This window comes from Plectropomus leopardus, chromosome 4 (assembly GCF_008729295.1).
Source record: "Plectropomus leopardus isolate mb chromosome 4, YSFRI_Pleo_2.0, whole genome shotgun sequence".
Lineage (NCBI taxonomy): Eukaryota > Metazoa > Chordata > Actinopteri > Perciformes > Serranidae > Plectropomus > Plectropomus leopardus.
The window spans coordinates 3,398,329-3,416,595 of NC_056466.1; the positions used below are offsets into that span (position 1 = coordinate 3,398,329).

The 18,267-nt window shown below is 36.6% G+C and overlaps 1 protein-coding gene across 1 annotated transcript; it reads right to left on the reverse strand.

Annotated features, from left to right (window-relative positions):
• Window positions 1-1,092: 1,092 nt before the first annotated feature.
• Window positions 1,093-16,047, reverse strand: cyth4b (cytohesin 4b). The gene is made up of 13 exons (XM_042485204.1): window positions 15,944-16,047; window positions 12,461-12,543; window positions 12,275-12,339; window positions 11,081-11,147; window positions 9,963-10,081; window positions 9,475-9,555; window positions 8,164-8,276; window positions 7,780-7,928; window positions 5,559-5,670; window positions 4,802-4,878; window positions 4,462-4,533; window positions 3,704-3,858; window positions 1,093-2,088 (listed from the first exon to the last, which is right to left on the reverse strand). Exons 1-13 carry the CDS (start codon window positions 15,960-15,962, stop codon window positions 2,007-2,009), a joined length of 1,194 nt encoding a protein of 397 aa, XP_042341138.1. The 5' UTR covers window positions 15,963-16,047; the 3' UTR covers window positions 1,093-2,006.
• Between the last annotated feature and the right edge of the window lie 2,220 nt (window positions 16,048-18,267).

Here is an 18,267-nt window from a genome sequence, read left to right on the forward strand (position 1 = left end):
GTGGGGAGTGGGGGTTGTGAGTTGGATGTGGTGCAACACTGAAACAGGAAGTCAGAGCTAAGCAGGAAGAGGCGTTAACTAATTTATAGACTAGTTTTAGTGACACACAGCAGGCACAAAAATGTTATTTCCTGTGTGTATCTTAATGTTTATTTAAAAACACTGTCAAATGAAATTAAATCATAATTTGTCTACCAGAAGTAATTTCATATCAAGATTATTTGTGTTACAACAAATTAAAGTCAAATTTCACAAGTCTAGAACAAGATTAAAACAAGAACATACAGTATGTGGCATTTACTCCTCAGTGGCACACTATGGATCATGTAATTTTACTTGGTCATTTTCAGAACTATAGCGAGTTACACTTTTTAGTAGAAAATTGTTGGACAACAATTAAAATTCCAAGTGTATTTTTTTGTTGTGTGTAACATTTTTATAAGTCTTAAAAGGTTTGGAGGAAATCCATAAACAATGTTGGATGCAAAACATCAAAACTCATTCAAAACTCTTAAAAATATGCAAAACTAGTTGTGAACCTTAAGGGTAACTTGAATGCTTTCGATGGATAAAAATTAAACCAAGAAGTTTATACTAAACACAGCGCAGGAAGCCTTTAATCAGTGACTGACTTTCAGGTGGTACAATGTGTTTGTTAGAAGCCTGGTGTTGTAAATCAGATGTCTAAATAGCCCAGTTTTAGGTTAAACATTTTTTAAATACAATGTTAAGAGCAAGGCATTTAATATGTTTACTGTATTTGGTTCAATTTATCAGATTAAGAAGGCCAGAGGAAGTTGCACATAGCGTGGTGGTGTGATAACGTGGATAAAATTAGATGTTTTCTTAATTTGCATTAAACCACAAATGTGGTTTAGGTGCTTCAACCTTCAGGAAGCACATGCAAGGATTTGAAGCGAGCATATCAACACACACACACACACACACACACACACACACACACACACACACACACGGAGGCTGTAAACATGAGAAACTGAGGTGTGGTCTGATGGTTTCAGAGTGCGTTCATCCGAAAACACGTCTCTCAATTTGCTCCTTTTAAGCAAAAACAGCATCCAATCTTGCATGTTAACATGCAATGAAAGACTTTATTAAATAATTCATGAAAACATAACAAAATACAATACTTCCAATGATGCACAATATCGGGTACAAAGAAAAGATTACTTTCATATAATACAGTGTACACATTGCAATTAAATCAAAATAGACAGAATGCATGCTGCACTTATTGCACTGTGCTAAAAAGGCACCATAAGTGAAATTTTAGAAAATGCAGGATTGGTCTGATAAGAGCGAGTGTTCTGCATTTTAAGGCAAATTCTATGCCATTCTATAAAGTACTAGAAATTTTACAACAACATAAAAAAAAGAATTTCCTTAAATGCTTGAAAATAAATCTGTATTTGCACAGTGAAGCATATGCAACCATCCCCAAACAAAACCTTACTCGAACAGTTGCATATGATATACAGCTCTCTTTACAAGTGAGAAATAATGATCCACTAAACAGAAATAAAGTTGTTTATTCCTACTTTACTTGTAAATGTCCATTTTTGAGCCTTATGAGAACTGTTAGATAGCTGTAAAACATCTCCCCTTTTCATATCACGCATACTTTAGATCTACTGTGACATCACATGCTTTATTTGTCTCCCTGATCCTAGAAACAAAATCTTTTCGAACGTGATATCAGCTTCTCATGGCGGACGATATATTGACAAATTCTTTATGGCTTGTTTTGCTGACAGTGAAAACAACAAAAATGAGTCACTGTTTTCACCTTTGACACAGTTTTGTGCAGTCTGTATAAAAGAGAAGTGGAAAGAGAAGTCCATCTTTTAGTCAAAGTGACCGCCATCAGTGTCTAGCCTCCAGTGTCCTCGCACAGTCGCTCTGCGGGGCATTTAAGACAACTTAAAGAGGAGCTGAATCCCATTTTGGTGCAGTACTCTAAATGTCCATAGGGGGTGCCGGGCAATTCAGTCTTGAGGAGCTTGGTTTATCACCTTCTTCTTACGGACTGAGACCAAGTCGTAGAACGGATCCTTGGTGATACTCGCTCTGTTTAAAGTAAAGAAGAGTGTCATTGTGGGAAGGACCAAAATCTGCTTTAAACCAGCATAGTAAGCACCTTCCTGCATTGTGAGGACATTTTGGCTTGTTCTCCATGCATCAAAGGACTCTTAAAGGTTAAGCCTTGGTTGGAAGTGTTAAGGGGTCTTGGGTTAGGTTCGGATAAGGGTTGGAGTTAAGTATTGAGTTGTGATGGCCAAGGTTTTGGTGAGGGGCTAGGGAATACACACAAACTTGTGGATATGTATTACAATTCATTATTTATGAAGACTATTCTCCCTTCACGTACAAAAATTGATAAGATCATTTCAATCATTGGAAGGGTCACCACCTACATACTTCCATGTATGGCTAGGCGAGATGGGCTTAAAATGATATTACGATATTTTCAGGCTATATCTCCATACACAATATACATCTTGATATTTTAAAATCTCCTTTGAAGCACTTTATTAATGCCAGAAGTAGGAGACAAAATCAAACATTTTACCAAAATCCCTTTTATGTGACAATATTGAAGGAATGACTTTTGGTACTTTGAAAAAATATCAACACAAATCCATTTTTGATCAATAATCATTAGTAATATAGATATAATGACTAAGTGGGTAAAAGACAAGTATTAAACCAAGTAAAACTAATAAGTTGAGAAAAGTACACAACTTTAAATCAGGAAAAAAAACATTATTCCATTTCACAATGTAACAATATCCCATTTCTAAGATGTTATATAGACTATATAACATCTTGATGCAATGTAATTTCTTTATATTGCCCAGACATACTTCCATGAGTCCTTTATGTTGTTATAGATACATCCAATAGATGGCACTACAGTGCACAGTCAAGAATTTTGACATCAACAAATATGGCGATGGTGGAGGTCATAATAATGTGCCTTAAAACAGAGGCAGTGTTGTCGATGGCGATTGTCTGTGATGCCACGTGTACGGCAAACTCTTTTCTTGATATTAACAATTTGTTTCTTTTTAAAAAATGTCATTTTAAAAATGTCTTCTTCATGTCCTAGGCTCACTTTAACTACGCCACACTTCCCCTACAATTTTCACAAAACGTCAACAAATAAAAATGAAATGAACGCTGAGTACAGACAGAAGGGTCCATTCATGTCTGTATAGGTATCTAACAGTGACCATAAACGAGCCTGAAATGTTCTGAGGAGGATAAGAAAAACACATTTTAAGGTGAGAATCTTTTCTGGTCCTCATAACACACATTTAACATTAATGTTTGGATTTAAAGCTGCTACAATCAATATTTAACAATTGGTCAAATTACTGTTTTATTAAAGGTGCCACTTGTAGTGTGAAACTGTCAAAAAATTAAATCCCAAGTCAGTGTTTTAGTATCTTTTGACTCATTATTTTGGCATTTTGAGCCAACATTTTTTTTGTTTTGGCGACTCTTTCCACTATCATCATTTCCAAGCATAGCAGGCAGCTTAACGTTCTGTAAAACCCACTGAATGTATCTCTGCATTGTTGCACAATGTGTTGTGGTTATAAACATGTGGCCATTTGTGTAGATGTTTGCAAAATCTCCCAACATATGTATGTGTGTGTATGTGTGTGTGTGGTCTGACCTGATGGCCTCGATCCAGGAGTCTCTCTCCTCGGCGCTGGCAGCACAGATGGTGTAGGACTGGTGCTTCCCCTCCACCACTCTGCCGTCCGTCTCTGTTTTACACGCTTTGATCTTCTGTCCTCGACTGTTGGGGTTGTACAGCTCCAGACAGTACTAAAACACATCAGAACCATGTGGCAATCAATCATTCTAAAATCTACTGACCTTACTCACAGAAAATGTCAAAAAATAAATAAATAAATAAATGAGTGTGTCATACTACATTATTTATATAAATTTAATGCTTTATGAACTGGGTTTTGGGGATACTACTTAATACTTATGCAAATAAATACTGTAGTTACTGCTAATGCAAACTGAACATTTCCTATGACTGCAGCTTCACATTAAAAGCATTTAAGTGGCAAAACAAGAGTTGACTTTTATTATGAAGTACTCATTACTGCTACTACCCCGATCATTTTCATCACTTTTTGACAGCAGATCAGTTTGAAATTTTTGTAACAGAATAAACAATTTGGAAACCTCTTCTAATGTTACCATGCACATTGTTTACGTAATACAAATCCAGAGGCTCTGTATCGTCTCTGGTGTGCCCTCTAGTGGAGTCCTCCAGTAACATGAGCACCACATAGGCAAGTATGTGAACAATTCCTTTTGAAAAGCAACGTTTGAAAAGCAACTTCATCTCCAGCCTCCAGAAAACTAGTCAATACATTTGTCCTAAAACATGTCAGCGTTGAACAAAAATCTTACCGGTTTGCGAGAATATGGCACTTCTCTCACACAAAGGTTCTCCAGAGGGATGATGCCTCTGGGCTCTTTGTCCTGCAGACGGATTAAAAAGAGACAGAGTGAGTCAGGTGATGTATCAGGAGTGTAAGAAGGAAGAGCTGAGGGTAAAAATGTCATTGGCGTCACGAAAAGAAGGAAAGCAGAAGAGATAGAGAATCCCATACTGTGACAACTTTTTACTTTTTTTTATTGGCTCTAAAAACACAATTTGATTGTCAAAACCACAGAAGCTAGGGCTGGATAGACCTCCAAATATATAATGAGTCAAAGGGATCTAAAAGGAGCAGTGTCGGCGCCTTACAGTGGTGAACTCAAAGTAGTAGAGGCAGTTGTCAGTCAGGATGAACCATCGCCTTTTCCACGTCTTAACTCGACCTCCTGAAATACCAAGAAAGCAAAAGATAAAGATCTCTATACACATGTATTTACTATGCTATGCTACTAAGAAGTTGTCTAATCTTTCCAACCAGCTGAGCAAAATATACATTTTTTTTTTCCATTTAAAGTTAAACTTCTGCATAATCTAACACTGACGTGATGTGGTTTGCATGCAAACACAGAAACACGAAGGTATACTCCATTATTGGGTCATTTTCTGACTGCTTCCTCTGTACTTTCCTGTTTCTTAGTCTTATGTAGCAGCTTATACACAATGTTGCACGGCACAAAGATCACCTAACCCTTTGAAACTGTAGAAAATTGCCCTGATTCATTAAAAAAAAACCCCAAAAAAACAAAAAAACAGGAAAGAAGGCAATGGGCAACTTAAGAAATGACCCAAAAATTAGGGGAAAAAAAACATAAATTACCTGAAAAATAATAAATAAAAGAAAAGTAAGAAAAAACAAAAACACATGATATAAATAAACAAAAAATAAATAAAAAAGTATTAAAATATGATAACTTTTATAAATATTTTTTGTGCAACACAATTTTTATTACATAGTTTTAATAATTATGATAATAGTTTTTGGTTATGTTGGTAATGTTTTTCCTTAAATCTGCTTATCATCCAAACATTAATCATACAGTAAGCTTTTGTGGAGAGGTGTTTTTACCAAGTTTGAGGAGCCAGCCTTCTCTGTCAGGGTTGAAGAAGGTGTGAGTCAAATCATTCCCATCATCCTCTGGGATTTTAAAAGGCTCGTTGCGAATGCTCTCATACAGTTTCTGAGAAAAGAGGAGTCGAACAGGTAAATAAAAAAAAATTAAAATGCTAGCATTTAACTATTGTACCATCTGCTGAAGATAAAAAGTCTGTTAAAGTCCAAATACCAATAAAAGGAATTGAATGCAAAAATGAAATGAAAAAAATTGAAACAATATGGACACAAACTGGCAACTAAAATGTAATTCTGTTCCCTCAAACTGAAGCACCAAAGCACAATCATGTCTGTGTGCATGATTCAGTTATGAGTGACGCTGAGTCAGTGGCTTTCAGGGTGAATGGGCCATTGCTGTGTTCACACATCTTTAATTTACCACCAGCCCACACTCTGGGACAATGTTAAATGCCACCACCTCCTGCAAACTAATGTTGGTTGTGACTGACCTGCAGGGCTGCCTGAGAACAACCTCAAAGTGTGAGTTTCTGTTCCACACGGGGAGGTGATTGTGAGATAGTGGTCGGATTTTACAAGCAGAGAAAGTACCGCATGGCTTTAAAAAAGTGTTCCAACATTTTTTTTCAAAGGATCGGTATTACTTTTTTTTACTGCATTTTCATTTTCATGTCAGCCTCTAACATTCCACAAAGAGTAATATATGTGTCATACATCTCTTTTTGTGGTCACGTCTACGTCTCTGCTGTATTCTACTGTAGGAAGAGATACTTTGATGACTAGTTTGAAGATTAGGAATGATTCCAGCAAGCAGAACCTGATTCAATGTACATATGGGCGCTGGACTTTAGCTTTAATTGGACTTGAAAAACATATTGTAAACATACTTGTAAACACTTGCACACTTGTAAACATATTCCTTTAAAATACAGTTCACCTCATATAATGTATTATCAGTAACTTGGGCTGTTTTGAGGATTGTTGTGGCCTAACATGCCATGTTTCACAGCAGCTTTTCTTAAAAAATTGTGACGCATGTTGCTATGTTTTGAGGCGTTTTGGTGTTCACCGTGTCAGTGATAGCTGTGGCCAGAGGCATTATGTGTTTGGGTTGTATGTTCAAGCGTCTGTCCCAATATTGTGACTGCAGTATCTTAGGAACATCTTAAGGGAATTTCCCTAAATTTGGTATAAATGAACACTTGGACTCAGCAATGAATTTTGATTTTGGTGGTCATGGGTGAAAGGTCAAGGTCACTATGACCTTGTCTGTATTATTACTGTAAACGCGATGTCTCATGAACACATTTAGGGTATTATTCAGCTTTAGCACAAACATCCAAATATTTAATATAATAAAATGATACACTAATGACATTTTTTATCCAAAAGGTCAAAAGAATAGGAGACATGTGGTCACAGCTGTATTGTGCAACATGTGTGCATTATTTCTTGGTGGGTCTGTGCAATTGATGAATGAATGTATTTTTTGTTTTTTTAATTGTTGTATTTTTATTATGTATGTATTCTTGTTTTTATTGTTTTTTGTACTGAAGACACTGAAGTCCAAGGCAAATTTTCCACTGGGACAATAAAGTCTATCTGATGTAATCTAATCTGCTCGCTGATGGTCTGCTCCTGACCCGCTCCTGACCCGCTGTCCTCCTGCTCTCTGTTCATTTAGCTCAAGCTAACAAAGTAGCAGCAGCTAAATTAAAACACAGAGTGGTTTAATGGTCCCAAGAATCTCACGCCAACACAGAAACTGCCTGACTCTCTCATTAAACACTGAGTAACATCAGCTGTGCGATGCTTACAGTTAGCCCTGTTATTGTGTGTGTAACTCTGAGCTCACACTCCTGCAAAAGTAGTCTACCGATAAACAGAAAGAGAGAGAAAGCGGAGAAGACGAGGCTGACCAAAGCTCTGCAATGACATTAGATTATAACCTTTTTAAATTGTGAAATTTGTGGTTAATTTGCGGTGATTGGACAAAAAAATTGCAAAGTTGTGCAGACGTCACTGGGACTGGCTGAATTTATGTGTCAAGAGTTGTGGTTGCAACATCCTGGGGGGGACTGTATTGTACTGAGCCATGGGCTGTAATACGAGAAACAGAGGTGGCCCATTTTCTTGTAGAATTTGCCATTTCAGCTGTATTTGTATTTGGGTTATTACTTCCTGGTGTTTAGGTCTGTGATTGGCAAGTTGTTCTCACCGAGAGCAGGTCATTAGGTAGATCCTCCCCATTGTTGATGCCTCTGTTCATGGAGATGAAACGCTCCAGAGTGGTCTTGTCCTTCACATTGGGGTTGTGGAGGCTGGTGTTGAGCATGATGATGGCGAATGACAGGATGTAGCACGTGTCTGGTGTTGCAGAGGATAAAAAAAAACCACACACGCAAAGAATAAGAGACAGCAACAAAATGTTCATCACGAGAACAGAGTCAGTAAAGAAGAGAGATCTGGGAGGAAAAAAGAAATGAAAGTCAGAGAAGCGAACAGAGAGAAGTGTTGTGGTCATTTAAAAACATCCCCACACGTGCACACACATTCACACAGTCCAGACAGGAAGTGGAGGGATGTATTTAGTGAAGCTCACCGGTCGACTGGAAGACATGAGTGTTGCAGTCACAGTAGCGTGTGGCGAAGGCTTCCATCATGCGGTCGATCTTCTGGGCTTCGCCAGGCAGACGGAAACTCCACAAGAACTGTCTGTCACATCAAGACCACAAGAACATGAATGTCTGCACGTAACATATACATAAGTTTATACATAAGTTTGTGACCAGTATGTCAACTGCAGATGCACCATCTGGATAACGAGAGTGTGTTAATGCACATTTTCCAAAGTGACGGGCAAGACACAGACTGTTAGTCACCATGTGACTTTGATAACTAACATTTACTCACAAATATACAGTCACACACAACTGGAAATAATAACATCTCAAAATATTAATGTATATGTACTTAACTTGAACATTTATTTACTTCGAACTCCTTCTACTTCACTTCATAAAAAAACTTAACATGACTTTTCATTCCACTGCGTTGATTAAGGCAGCTATAGTTAATATTTACTCTGCAAATCATATCATCAGCTACTGAAATGACAAATCTTTTCTGAAAATACTTAAGTTCTCTTTTTAAAATTTTATCACTTCATCGTTCTGTCTGTGTGGAAATTTTTGTGACTTGTGTTATGATTATTGTTTGAATTTATGAGTTATGGCCCTGACCTTGACTTTTGACAACATAATTCTGATTAGTTCATTTGTGAGTCCACGTGGATGTTTGTGCCACATTTAAGGAAAGTCCCTCAAGGCCTTCTTGAGATAAAACATATGAGAATGAGCCAGACAAGGAGTCACAGTGACTCTGACGTTTGACCACAAACTTATTATCAGGTTATCCTCACGTCCAAGTTAACGTTTGTGCCAAATTTGAAGAAATCTCCTCAAGGCGCTCTTGAGATATCGTATTCACTACAATGACTTGGACATACGTACATGCATGGACAACCTGCAAACAAAATGCCTCGGGCCACTGCTATTGCCAGCATGGAGGCATAAAAACAATACTAGCAGAATTTTATAAGAATTGTAAAATTTGTAATTGATGCAATTCTAAATGTATTCATAAACAGTTCCAGTCCAAAATGTATCAAAGGATTACTGATTTAGGTGTCTGCAAGTACAGTAGATGCATATTTCTATCTTATTTTAAAAGCTGTTATCAGTTGCTCTTTGGTCTTTGTTATCTTAGCAGTCTTGTTTTCTCCACTGTTGTCAGATCTTTTTCTGATGCTCCTTTTGTAAATGCATCTTAATGAGAGCCATGATGTGGAGCTAGTGTGGTTATGAGTCACATCAGTGTGGATGAAACAGGAGTGAAGATGACGGGAGCTGACCTGAGGGCCTGGACCAGGTTGAGGTCGGAGAACTCGTGCAGCTCCACGAACGCCTTCAGGGTGTGAAGGTGAAGCTCCTCCCTGTGGGAAACAAGGAGGGAGACGCATGAAACCAGAAGAAAGTATTAACTTTCTCTGTTGGAACCTGCCCTCAAAATCTCTTCTGTCCTTCATTTGTCCTTCGTAGATTCCCCTTTTTTGACATCCTCCCCCTCTAATGGATACATTTTCTTTCTCTGCTTTTCTTTCTTTGTGTCTGTCTCATGAATTTTACCTTTACTTATAGTCCCATCATAAATATCTTCCTGTCTCTCTTTTATCTACCTGTTTATTGTCTATCTTCCTTGTACCTTCTTTGTTTCGAATCCACAGTCCCTTGCCCATTCCTTTTCCCTTTTTTCCCTTTTTACTTCTCTGTACCTCTCCACACCCTTGTCCTCCATTCTCATTCTGTTTTTCTCATTGTCGCTTCTTCTCCTCTTCCTCACCTCTCTCCAAGAAACTCTCCAATGGCTGTCTTGTTGAGTCCCTCTTCCTTGTATAGGAACTCTGCAATGGATTGAGCACTTCCATTCAGCAGTTTATTCTCCACCAGGTAATTGATACCCTGCACAACACAAAGTAGGTTGTTTACTTGACTTATACATTATACGTTTAATTGCACACGGACAGCTTAATTTGCACTGGTAAGTAGTACTATTGGTTTATGACATAGTGCTCTAAAACGTGCACCAAACACACACATACACCACTGCCCACAATGCTGGTGGTTACATGTGTTTAGTTTCACAATTATCTCATCGCTGGCTGGTAAAACCGAGCAAACTCGCGGTTTCTCTAATCCTGATTCCTTAAAATGAATTTCTCTTCCTCTTTCTCCTCCATCACAGGGTTCAGAGAGGAAAAGGATGCTTAAAAATATATTTGCAATGGAAATAAGACAAACACAAACCATATTTAAAAGTAGAAACCTCTAACGCAGCATTTTTTGCATATGTCAACATGGGCAAAAAAGACACTCCTTTTTCTAAATACTGAAATTGCTGTATGTTGAAAGTAAGTAATATGCTCAAAAAAAAAACTCTAGAAAAATATTTTTATCTTATCCATAAAAAACAGAAAATAAAAAAACATACTACAAAAAAACCCATACTAAACAGAAAAAGGGCCTAAAGTTAACCTCTAAAGTCTGTCTATAGTTCAGCTAAACTCATATACTAAGTACAGTTTAATGTTGATCAGTTCCAGTAAGCAAAAAGGTCATGCTTTTACTTTGTATTTGTTGTTGTGTTCACAACACTAACAAGCATGATGTGCCACTGAAACCACAGAAACTGTGCTGTGGACCTGCATCAGTGTCAGTTCACAGACTCACAGCAGCTCCAGTGTGGTTAAGTTAGAGGAAGTCCACACAGCGACGAGCAAGAGCTGCCACTTAAAGATGTTAAAGATCGCATGGTGACATGAACAAGGTTTTTATTTTTTCAACCATGCAAGAATACCAAGGAGACATTTCTCAGTAAGCATTATGCTAATCAAGATATTTAAGCTAAAATACGTTCACTTTATGAGAGTATCGACAGATATATATAACTCTGGTGCTCACCTTTTTCGGGTCCATGTTGAATTTCTTCTTCCCATTTGAGAACTGTTTGCTTTTCTCTAAAGTTTTGCTGAAAGAAAAGCAACATTGATTAAAAAAAAGAAAAATGACATGTAATTATGCTACCCTAAAAGTTAAATTAAACTTAAACGAACCAACACATTTTTTAGGGAATTACAGTTAACATCAATTATATTGTGCACATTGTATCATCATTAGTAGCCATTCTAGTTAATAATCTTTAAAACTGTACGACTTGCCTTAGCCAAACAATGCAATTTCCTATTGAGGGTTTCCTTTATCTCTAATTTATGTTTTTATGAAAAGCTGCATCACGATACTCAGATTTTCTATCCATATTCTAAGTAGTCTAGTCTTTTATATACTGTGCTCAAGTAACACAAGACTTTTTTAATGCAGACTTAATAAAACAAAAAACTATTAGTGTGCAAAAACTTAGCCTCCCACAAGGTTTTGATTGAACCCCCCCCCCCCCCCCCCCCCCCCCCCCCCCCCCCCCAACAAAAAAAAACAAACAAAAAACAGTTGCTCAAATGTAATTATTCAGTGCAGTCGCAGCTACACATTTGGCTTAAATGAATACTTCTGCATTTGGAGAAATATGCTGATGCACTTTTTGCGGAAGGGTTAGATGACGATATTATTACCACTCATTTATCTGACCACAAAATATGAAGCCATAGCTAACAGCTTTTTCACTTAGCTTCACATACAGGTGAAAACAGCCAACCTGGCTTTGTACAAAAGTAACAAAATCTAGGTATAGTATGCAGGAATTAAAGGGATATAAATTTTTCTGTTTAATCCAGTCAGAAAGTGTAAGAGGGTTTTGTGTGGGACTTCATTTCCAGTCAACAGGATGTTGATGTGAGGCATTCATCTTAAATGTAGGACCATTAGGAAAGGCAGTTAGTTGTTGACAAATTTACTTTATTGGTTGAATTTTTAAGAGATTTTTTTTCTTGAAGAAGTTCTTGAGGAAGTTGATTAAAGAATACATTGAGAACTAACATTCTGAGGAAAGGTAGATAACCTAGACGTGGGTTAAAGTTTAAAGCAACTGTAAAACTGAAACATGCGTGACACTGAAAAACTAAGTGGGAGCATTAAGTGGGAGTCGTAAAAAAAAAAAGTTGGTAAGGTAGGTGTGGGGGGTTTTCCCAGAGCAAAACTCACTTTTCCTCCGCAGATTCAAAGCTGAGGATATCCGCCATGACATTATCTATCTGCATCTTCAATTTCTGTATGAAAGAAAAGTCTTTAATATATGTTTCCTCAGTATTAAAACAGGATAATCACTTTCACCAGAGATTTTTGAATTAAGACTGCATTTTTGGCTACCAAATATGTGTGTGTCTGTACCTGGATATCCTCTAAAAGGTCCTCCTTATACGACTTAATGCTTTCAATCTCCATCTTCTCATCTGCTGTGAAATCTGAGGAAACTGTACAAAATAGGAACAAAACCGTCATACAGATTCTAAGTAATTCTAATTATGTTCCTCATATTTCATCAACCCACACAACTTTCATCATCACATCAAGGCATTTAGTTCGGACATATTTGGCTTTATTTGAGATATCAGAAGATTTCCAGAAACACTCACATGCTCTGTCATTTGGATAGAGAAAATAGAGAAAAAACTTTCTTTAGCTTGAATGAATAACATTCACCCTGTTTTGTTTGATTTGAGTAAATCTACAAACAGTATGGTTGTATTTGTATATTTAAAGAAAGCCACAGCATGGGGAAGAGCGGTTTCTCTAGAAGATACAGAACGTGTGACAGGTGGTGTGGTTTTCTCATAAAATATATCAGTCACTCCTAAATATAACCTTGAATACATTTCTAGAAAAACACAAGGCATGAGCATGCAAATACATGGATAGATATTCAAACACAGCTAACAGGCTCTGTGGATAAACACTATTTCCTCTTTGACAACCATCCCAGCTTACATATGAGTTGCACAATGTCATACAGAAGTGATGTGGTATGAATCATTAAAACCTAACACAGTCGTACTTACACTAAAGTTTTAATCTAGGCATTGTGATTAGTTAAGAAACTATACTTAAATGTTGCTGGGTAACATTAACAGCCATATGTCCCCAATCTTGGGTTACCAATTACACTTTCAAGTTTATATCATCAATCACATTTGATTGTAGTAGTTTTTGTCCCTTTAACTCAATGCTTTATAAATTGCTAGTTACAATTATCAAGGTTACCTATGACTAACATATGAAATGCGGGAAGTAAGAGTGAGAGTCTACAGACACACCAGCGGCTCTGTGAGGCCGGACATAGACACACTGCTTTGAGCTAAATGGTAATGTCATCATGGTAACATTCTCATGATTACAACAATATACTGATTTGAAGCAGGTATAACCTTTTTCCACGTTTGCCATCTTAGTATTTTAGCATGCCAACATTAGCTAATTAGCAATAAGCACAAAGTACGACTAAGGCTGAAGGGAATGCGATTAGTTTTGCAGGTGTCTTCACTAAAAGTCAGGTGAGTCGATTCATTGTCAAGTTACCATCTGTATCAGCATCAACTTCTGTGCCTATTAGTCACATAGATGTCAAGATATATCAAATAAGTGAAAAATTTGACCTTCTGGTGGGGCAGGAGGAAAAGTATATGGATTACAAATATTGCTGAGATTTAGCCACTGGGCACCAGTGGGATAATCTTCTTTTGCATAAAACTGCATAAAATTTCCCCCCTACGAGCTCATATATTTATCACAAAATTCCAACTTTCCCCTCAGAATATTGGAATCAATACCACACCTTTTTCTCTATTTTTAGGACGCTATAAAATATCATTGATGCATTTGCCATAAAAAAATGTGTTGCCAGAATAACTTGTCAGTTCTAGATATTCTTCTCTGGAAATTTGGCATCTGCAAAGCTTGTTTGTGTTTCTATACAAATATTGTGCCTTGAAATACACAGGCTAAAAAACCTTTAACATTTTATTCACATTAGTCCAAGTGAGTCTCCCTTGATATACCTTAAATCTACTGTTCATGCGAATATCATAACCTTATGATTTGTTTATTTGGTTGTTTTTGTTTCTTTTTTGGCAAGTGGCAAAACCAAGTTTCGCTAAAACAGTGCGCCTGTTTAACATGCTCATATTTTTGGTGAGCTGCAAACTCAACGCACAAGTTTGCAATTTATGAACCCAAATTTAAGTGTCTTAAATCTTGCAGCAGGGAATCACACTAACTTGTATGGCATCCAAGTATTTACTGTACCCAGCATGCCAACACAACACAAAAGACAACACCAAAGGACATTTATGAACAATTCCAAAATCCAAATGTCAGCCACAGTGGCAACCAACTTGAAATGACACAATGCATAGAAGCATCGACTTAGTCTTGGGAAATATCTACAAGTGAATGATGATCACAAGATTTTATTTCATTTAAAAAAATGCATGTATGTAAACTAGTTAATGTTTTGGGAAATTGTGACCTTAGTTCAAAACTCAAACTGTGAACTGTGAATATATACTAGTTCATCCTAATCTGTGAGCTAGCTAATCTTTGGGCTAGCTCTTGAATGCGCACAACATTGAGCAAATGACTCAATTATTCTTACAACATTTTTCTTGCTAATTTCTTGCAAGCACATTTAGCTGAAGCTGTTGCGTGTAGGAATAGAGCTATAGATAAATTTAGAAGGCTGATTTGAATGTCAGCATGCAGAGAGCGACTCCCATGAGACAAAAACAGAAGTAACATTAATGTCTCTCTCATCAGCATAGAAGATTTACCGCTAAACACGGCAGAGTGTATCTAATAGGCTACCAGTGAAACTACACCTGAGAGCTCTGTGGTGCCTTCCTAAATAGAGAGTAGCATTTGTTTCACATGGTTAGAGACTTAAGATGTAGAGAGAGAGAAAGAAAAGAACCCTTGCACAATATAAAGTTAACAAAAAGACAGCTAACAACACTTCCTGTGAGCTGTTTGGTGCTAATGATCTGACCGCAGGACTTCCACATCCCCACCCTTCCTTTACACACCTTGTGCAACAACACTGACAAGCATAAACCATCTATATCCATTGACATTATTTAGTATTTAGGGTTTATACTGAGAAATAAGAGTGTATCTTGACACTAGAGCTTTAGATATACATTGTTTGGGTGTCAAACTAAAGATAGCAACTTCTGTTTTTTATATTATTATCAGCAGTGTGCCGTCCTGTGCGTTCAGAGTGTGACAGCCTCTTCCCCATTTCAGCTGAGACCAACACTATTCGCTCTGTGCATCCTTTAACTCAGAGAGCCGGTTGCGATAAGTGGTATACCAACAACCTTGTACCAAAAACCTAAATATTAAAAAAAAGCCAGCTCTTTATGATAAATCGCACCAGAAAGAATGAAATTCATTTCAATGTATTTGTATATCACAGCTGTTTGAAAATAGAAATGTGTGATGATAAATTCTTACCAAACAGCTGAGTTATTTTTTAAGATGGACATTTAGTTGTCTTGTCTATTTGTGTCATCAATGTCAGTGTGTTGACAAATGCAGCTTTAGTATTAGTACAAATACCAAGTACATTGACACGACAGCATAGTTAAATACCTCGTCATAGGCAGGAGATAATTGAATGACAGCTTATCTAAAAAGCAAAATATGGTTGATAATGTTTGACCCATGCCTCAGCTTGAAAAACTAAATAATACTTTTCTTAGACCACACATTTGACAATAAAATGCTGGAATTCTTTTAAAGTGTCTATGATATGTAAAATACAAATATCACATATGAGAACCGACAATAGAAAGAGAGAATGAGAGCAAGAGGTCTTACCCATTTGGCAATCAGTCATTTATATCCAAGACAAAAGCAAAAATTGGCAATGTCAGAACAGGTACATGCAGTCAGGTCGAGATATCAAGATAGACAGACTACCACAGCACACAGAGCAGTGACACTTGAATGAAGTAGGTGTTATTTTTTAACCCCTCCTCTTCCCTATACATCACAATGTCAGACAGAAAAGAATAAGTAAAAGCTCCTTCAAAATAAAGCCCTTACTGAATGGATTTGTCGATGAAGAAAGCAATTGACGAGGGTTGGATGGTCCTTTTAGAAATTATTTTTGGGATTTAGACTTTTAAAACATGGACAGAACTTGAGTTTTGTTGTCTTGTGACTGACAAAAGATTACAACAAATTAAACTGTTGATACAAAGAAGACTTATAGAAAAAAAAAGATTTATAACACAGCATTGTTTTTCACTTTTTATTTTGGCTTGGATTTACAAGTTTGAAGACGAGATTTATTGAGTGGAAGTAACAGAGAGTATTTTGAAACTGGACAATGAAATGTGGTTGCAAAACACAGTCCAGGCCCGGAAGTGAGTTTTGAAAGCCGGGAATCTCGTCATACAGTGACATAAGTGCTGAAGCCGACATTTGAGTCACGACAGAGGCATTATGGTCATTTGCTGCTTTATAATGAGAGATTGATATAATTCACTCTTAATCTTTTGAATTCAAATTTAACACTTTAATTGTGAAGATGAGATTATCATAACTCAGACTGCCTTGATAGTTATAACCGTTGTTTAGAGCAGAAGTCATGGGTGGTAAAACATCTATCTGGTGGTTTTTGATGTTGAAAATCTGCTAAAGAGATGAAAGAAAGACAAACTGACCAAAATCAAATAATTGTGATCTCACAACACATTGTAAAGTCATCTTAAGACGTTATCACTGTAAGGATATTCTAAGACTTTATCATTATTTATATAACAAATACATCAACTGTGTGCCACTCGCTAAAACATTTTTCTGCTTAAGAAAAATCTAAGTATTCGGTATAGGTCTAATAGTTGAACAAACAGCTCCTCTGCTGTTCGTGCTGAGTTTGGGACATGAAAACTAATGAGAAAGATGTTACAAAAGTGCCATCTTGTGGTAGTGAAGGAATATCACAGGTGTTGTTAGTAGTTTATGATCATGAGTGTGTAGAGATGTGTTTGTATATCATTGTGGCACATTTCCATTTTATTTAAAATTTTTTATCAATTTGCAAATCAAATCAAATCAAATCAAATCAAAGTATCACAAACTAAATCTAAACTAAACCAGAACTGTGTTTGTGTGCACTCAATTCCCAAGTGAAGACTGACAAGTCCCAATTCAAGTTTCAAATCCTGAACTTGAAGGCAATGCCATTTTAACTACGGAGTAATAATAAATTAAACATATTAAAATAATGAATGCTCTATAAATTGGCATGTATTAGCATTTATTTGCTAAAACAAGTTTGCTGAAAGTTGCGTCTGTGATTTTCGATCTACCAGTTTTACATTTTGCAAATCATTTTACTTTGATTACCGTATTGTTTTTGTTCAACACGAAATTATAGAATTTTTTTTCAACCGCTGCTCACTAATGATATTCTGTTACATTATTTCTTCGTGATTCCTGCAGTTTGATTGGATTCTGACAGTTTGGTTCAAACAATCTGAAGATTTAAGCGTTGACTTGCTGGGAATAACTAGGGTTAACATTAGTTGATCAGGGAATTAAGGGGAATTAATAATATTTGGCACACTTGTTAAAAACATACTTTAAAATCTTTGGGCCTAGCGGAAGTTATCAAATATTTTCAAGTCAAAAGGTCCAAATACAAGTCGAGTTGTGAGTGTCAGTGTTCAAGTCTAGTTTCAAATCTTTTAATTTTGTCAAGGTGGATCTAAAGTCATCAAATTTGTTATCAGAGTCTGATTCAAGTACAAAGTCCAAACCTTTAGTAGTTGCAGCAGTGGTAAATGTTTGTGTATCTGGTTTACTTCTTTTAATTTCCTTTTTGCCATTTTATTACAAATTAAACCTTTTAAACTATGCTGAAAGTAAACCATTAATTTTTGTGTGTGTGTGTGTGTGTGTGTATATAAATGCATGATTGCAAATCTCTCAGTAAACAAAAGAGGAAGTTTTAAATAAAGCCCAGTGTTTTTGTTGCTCCATCTTCCCCCTTTCAAAACACCTCTTTTCACAGTTCTTATTTATTGCCACAGTCGGTGTCTTTTTCTACGTCATCCAACAACTTTACATTAGATTTTATTCCATTTACATACTACGCTTGCAAAAGTTCTTTGGTTTAGAAGAAGAAAAAAAAA

Excerpts from the sequence above, each read along its gene's own strand:
- cyth4b (XM_042485204.1), bottom strand. Across the intron at positions 11,148-12,274 it reads TTTGAATCTGCGGAGGAAAA|CAAAACTTTAGAGAAAAGCA; the intron begins GTGAGTTTTGCT and ends CTTTTCTTTCAG. Across the intron at positions 7,929-8,163 it reads TCATGTCTTCCAGTCGACCG|ACACGTGCTACATCCTGTCA; the intron begins GTGAGCTTCACT and ends CTGCAACACCAG.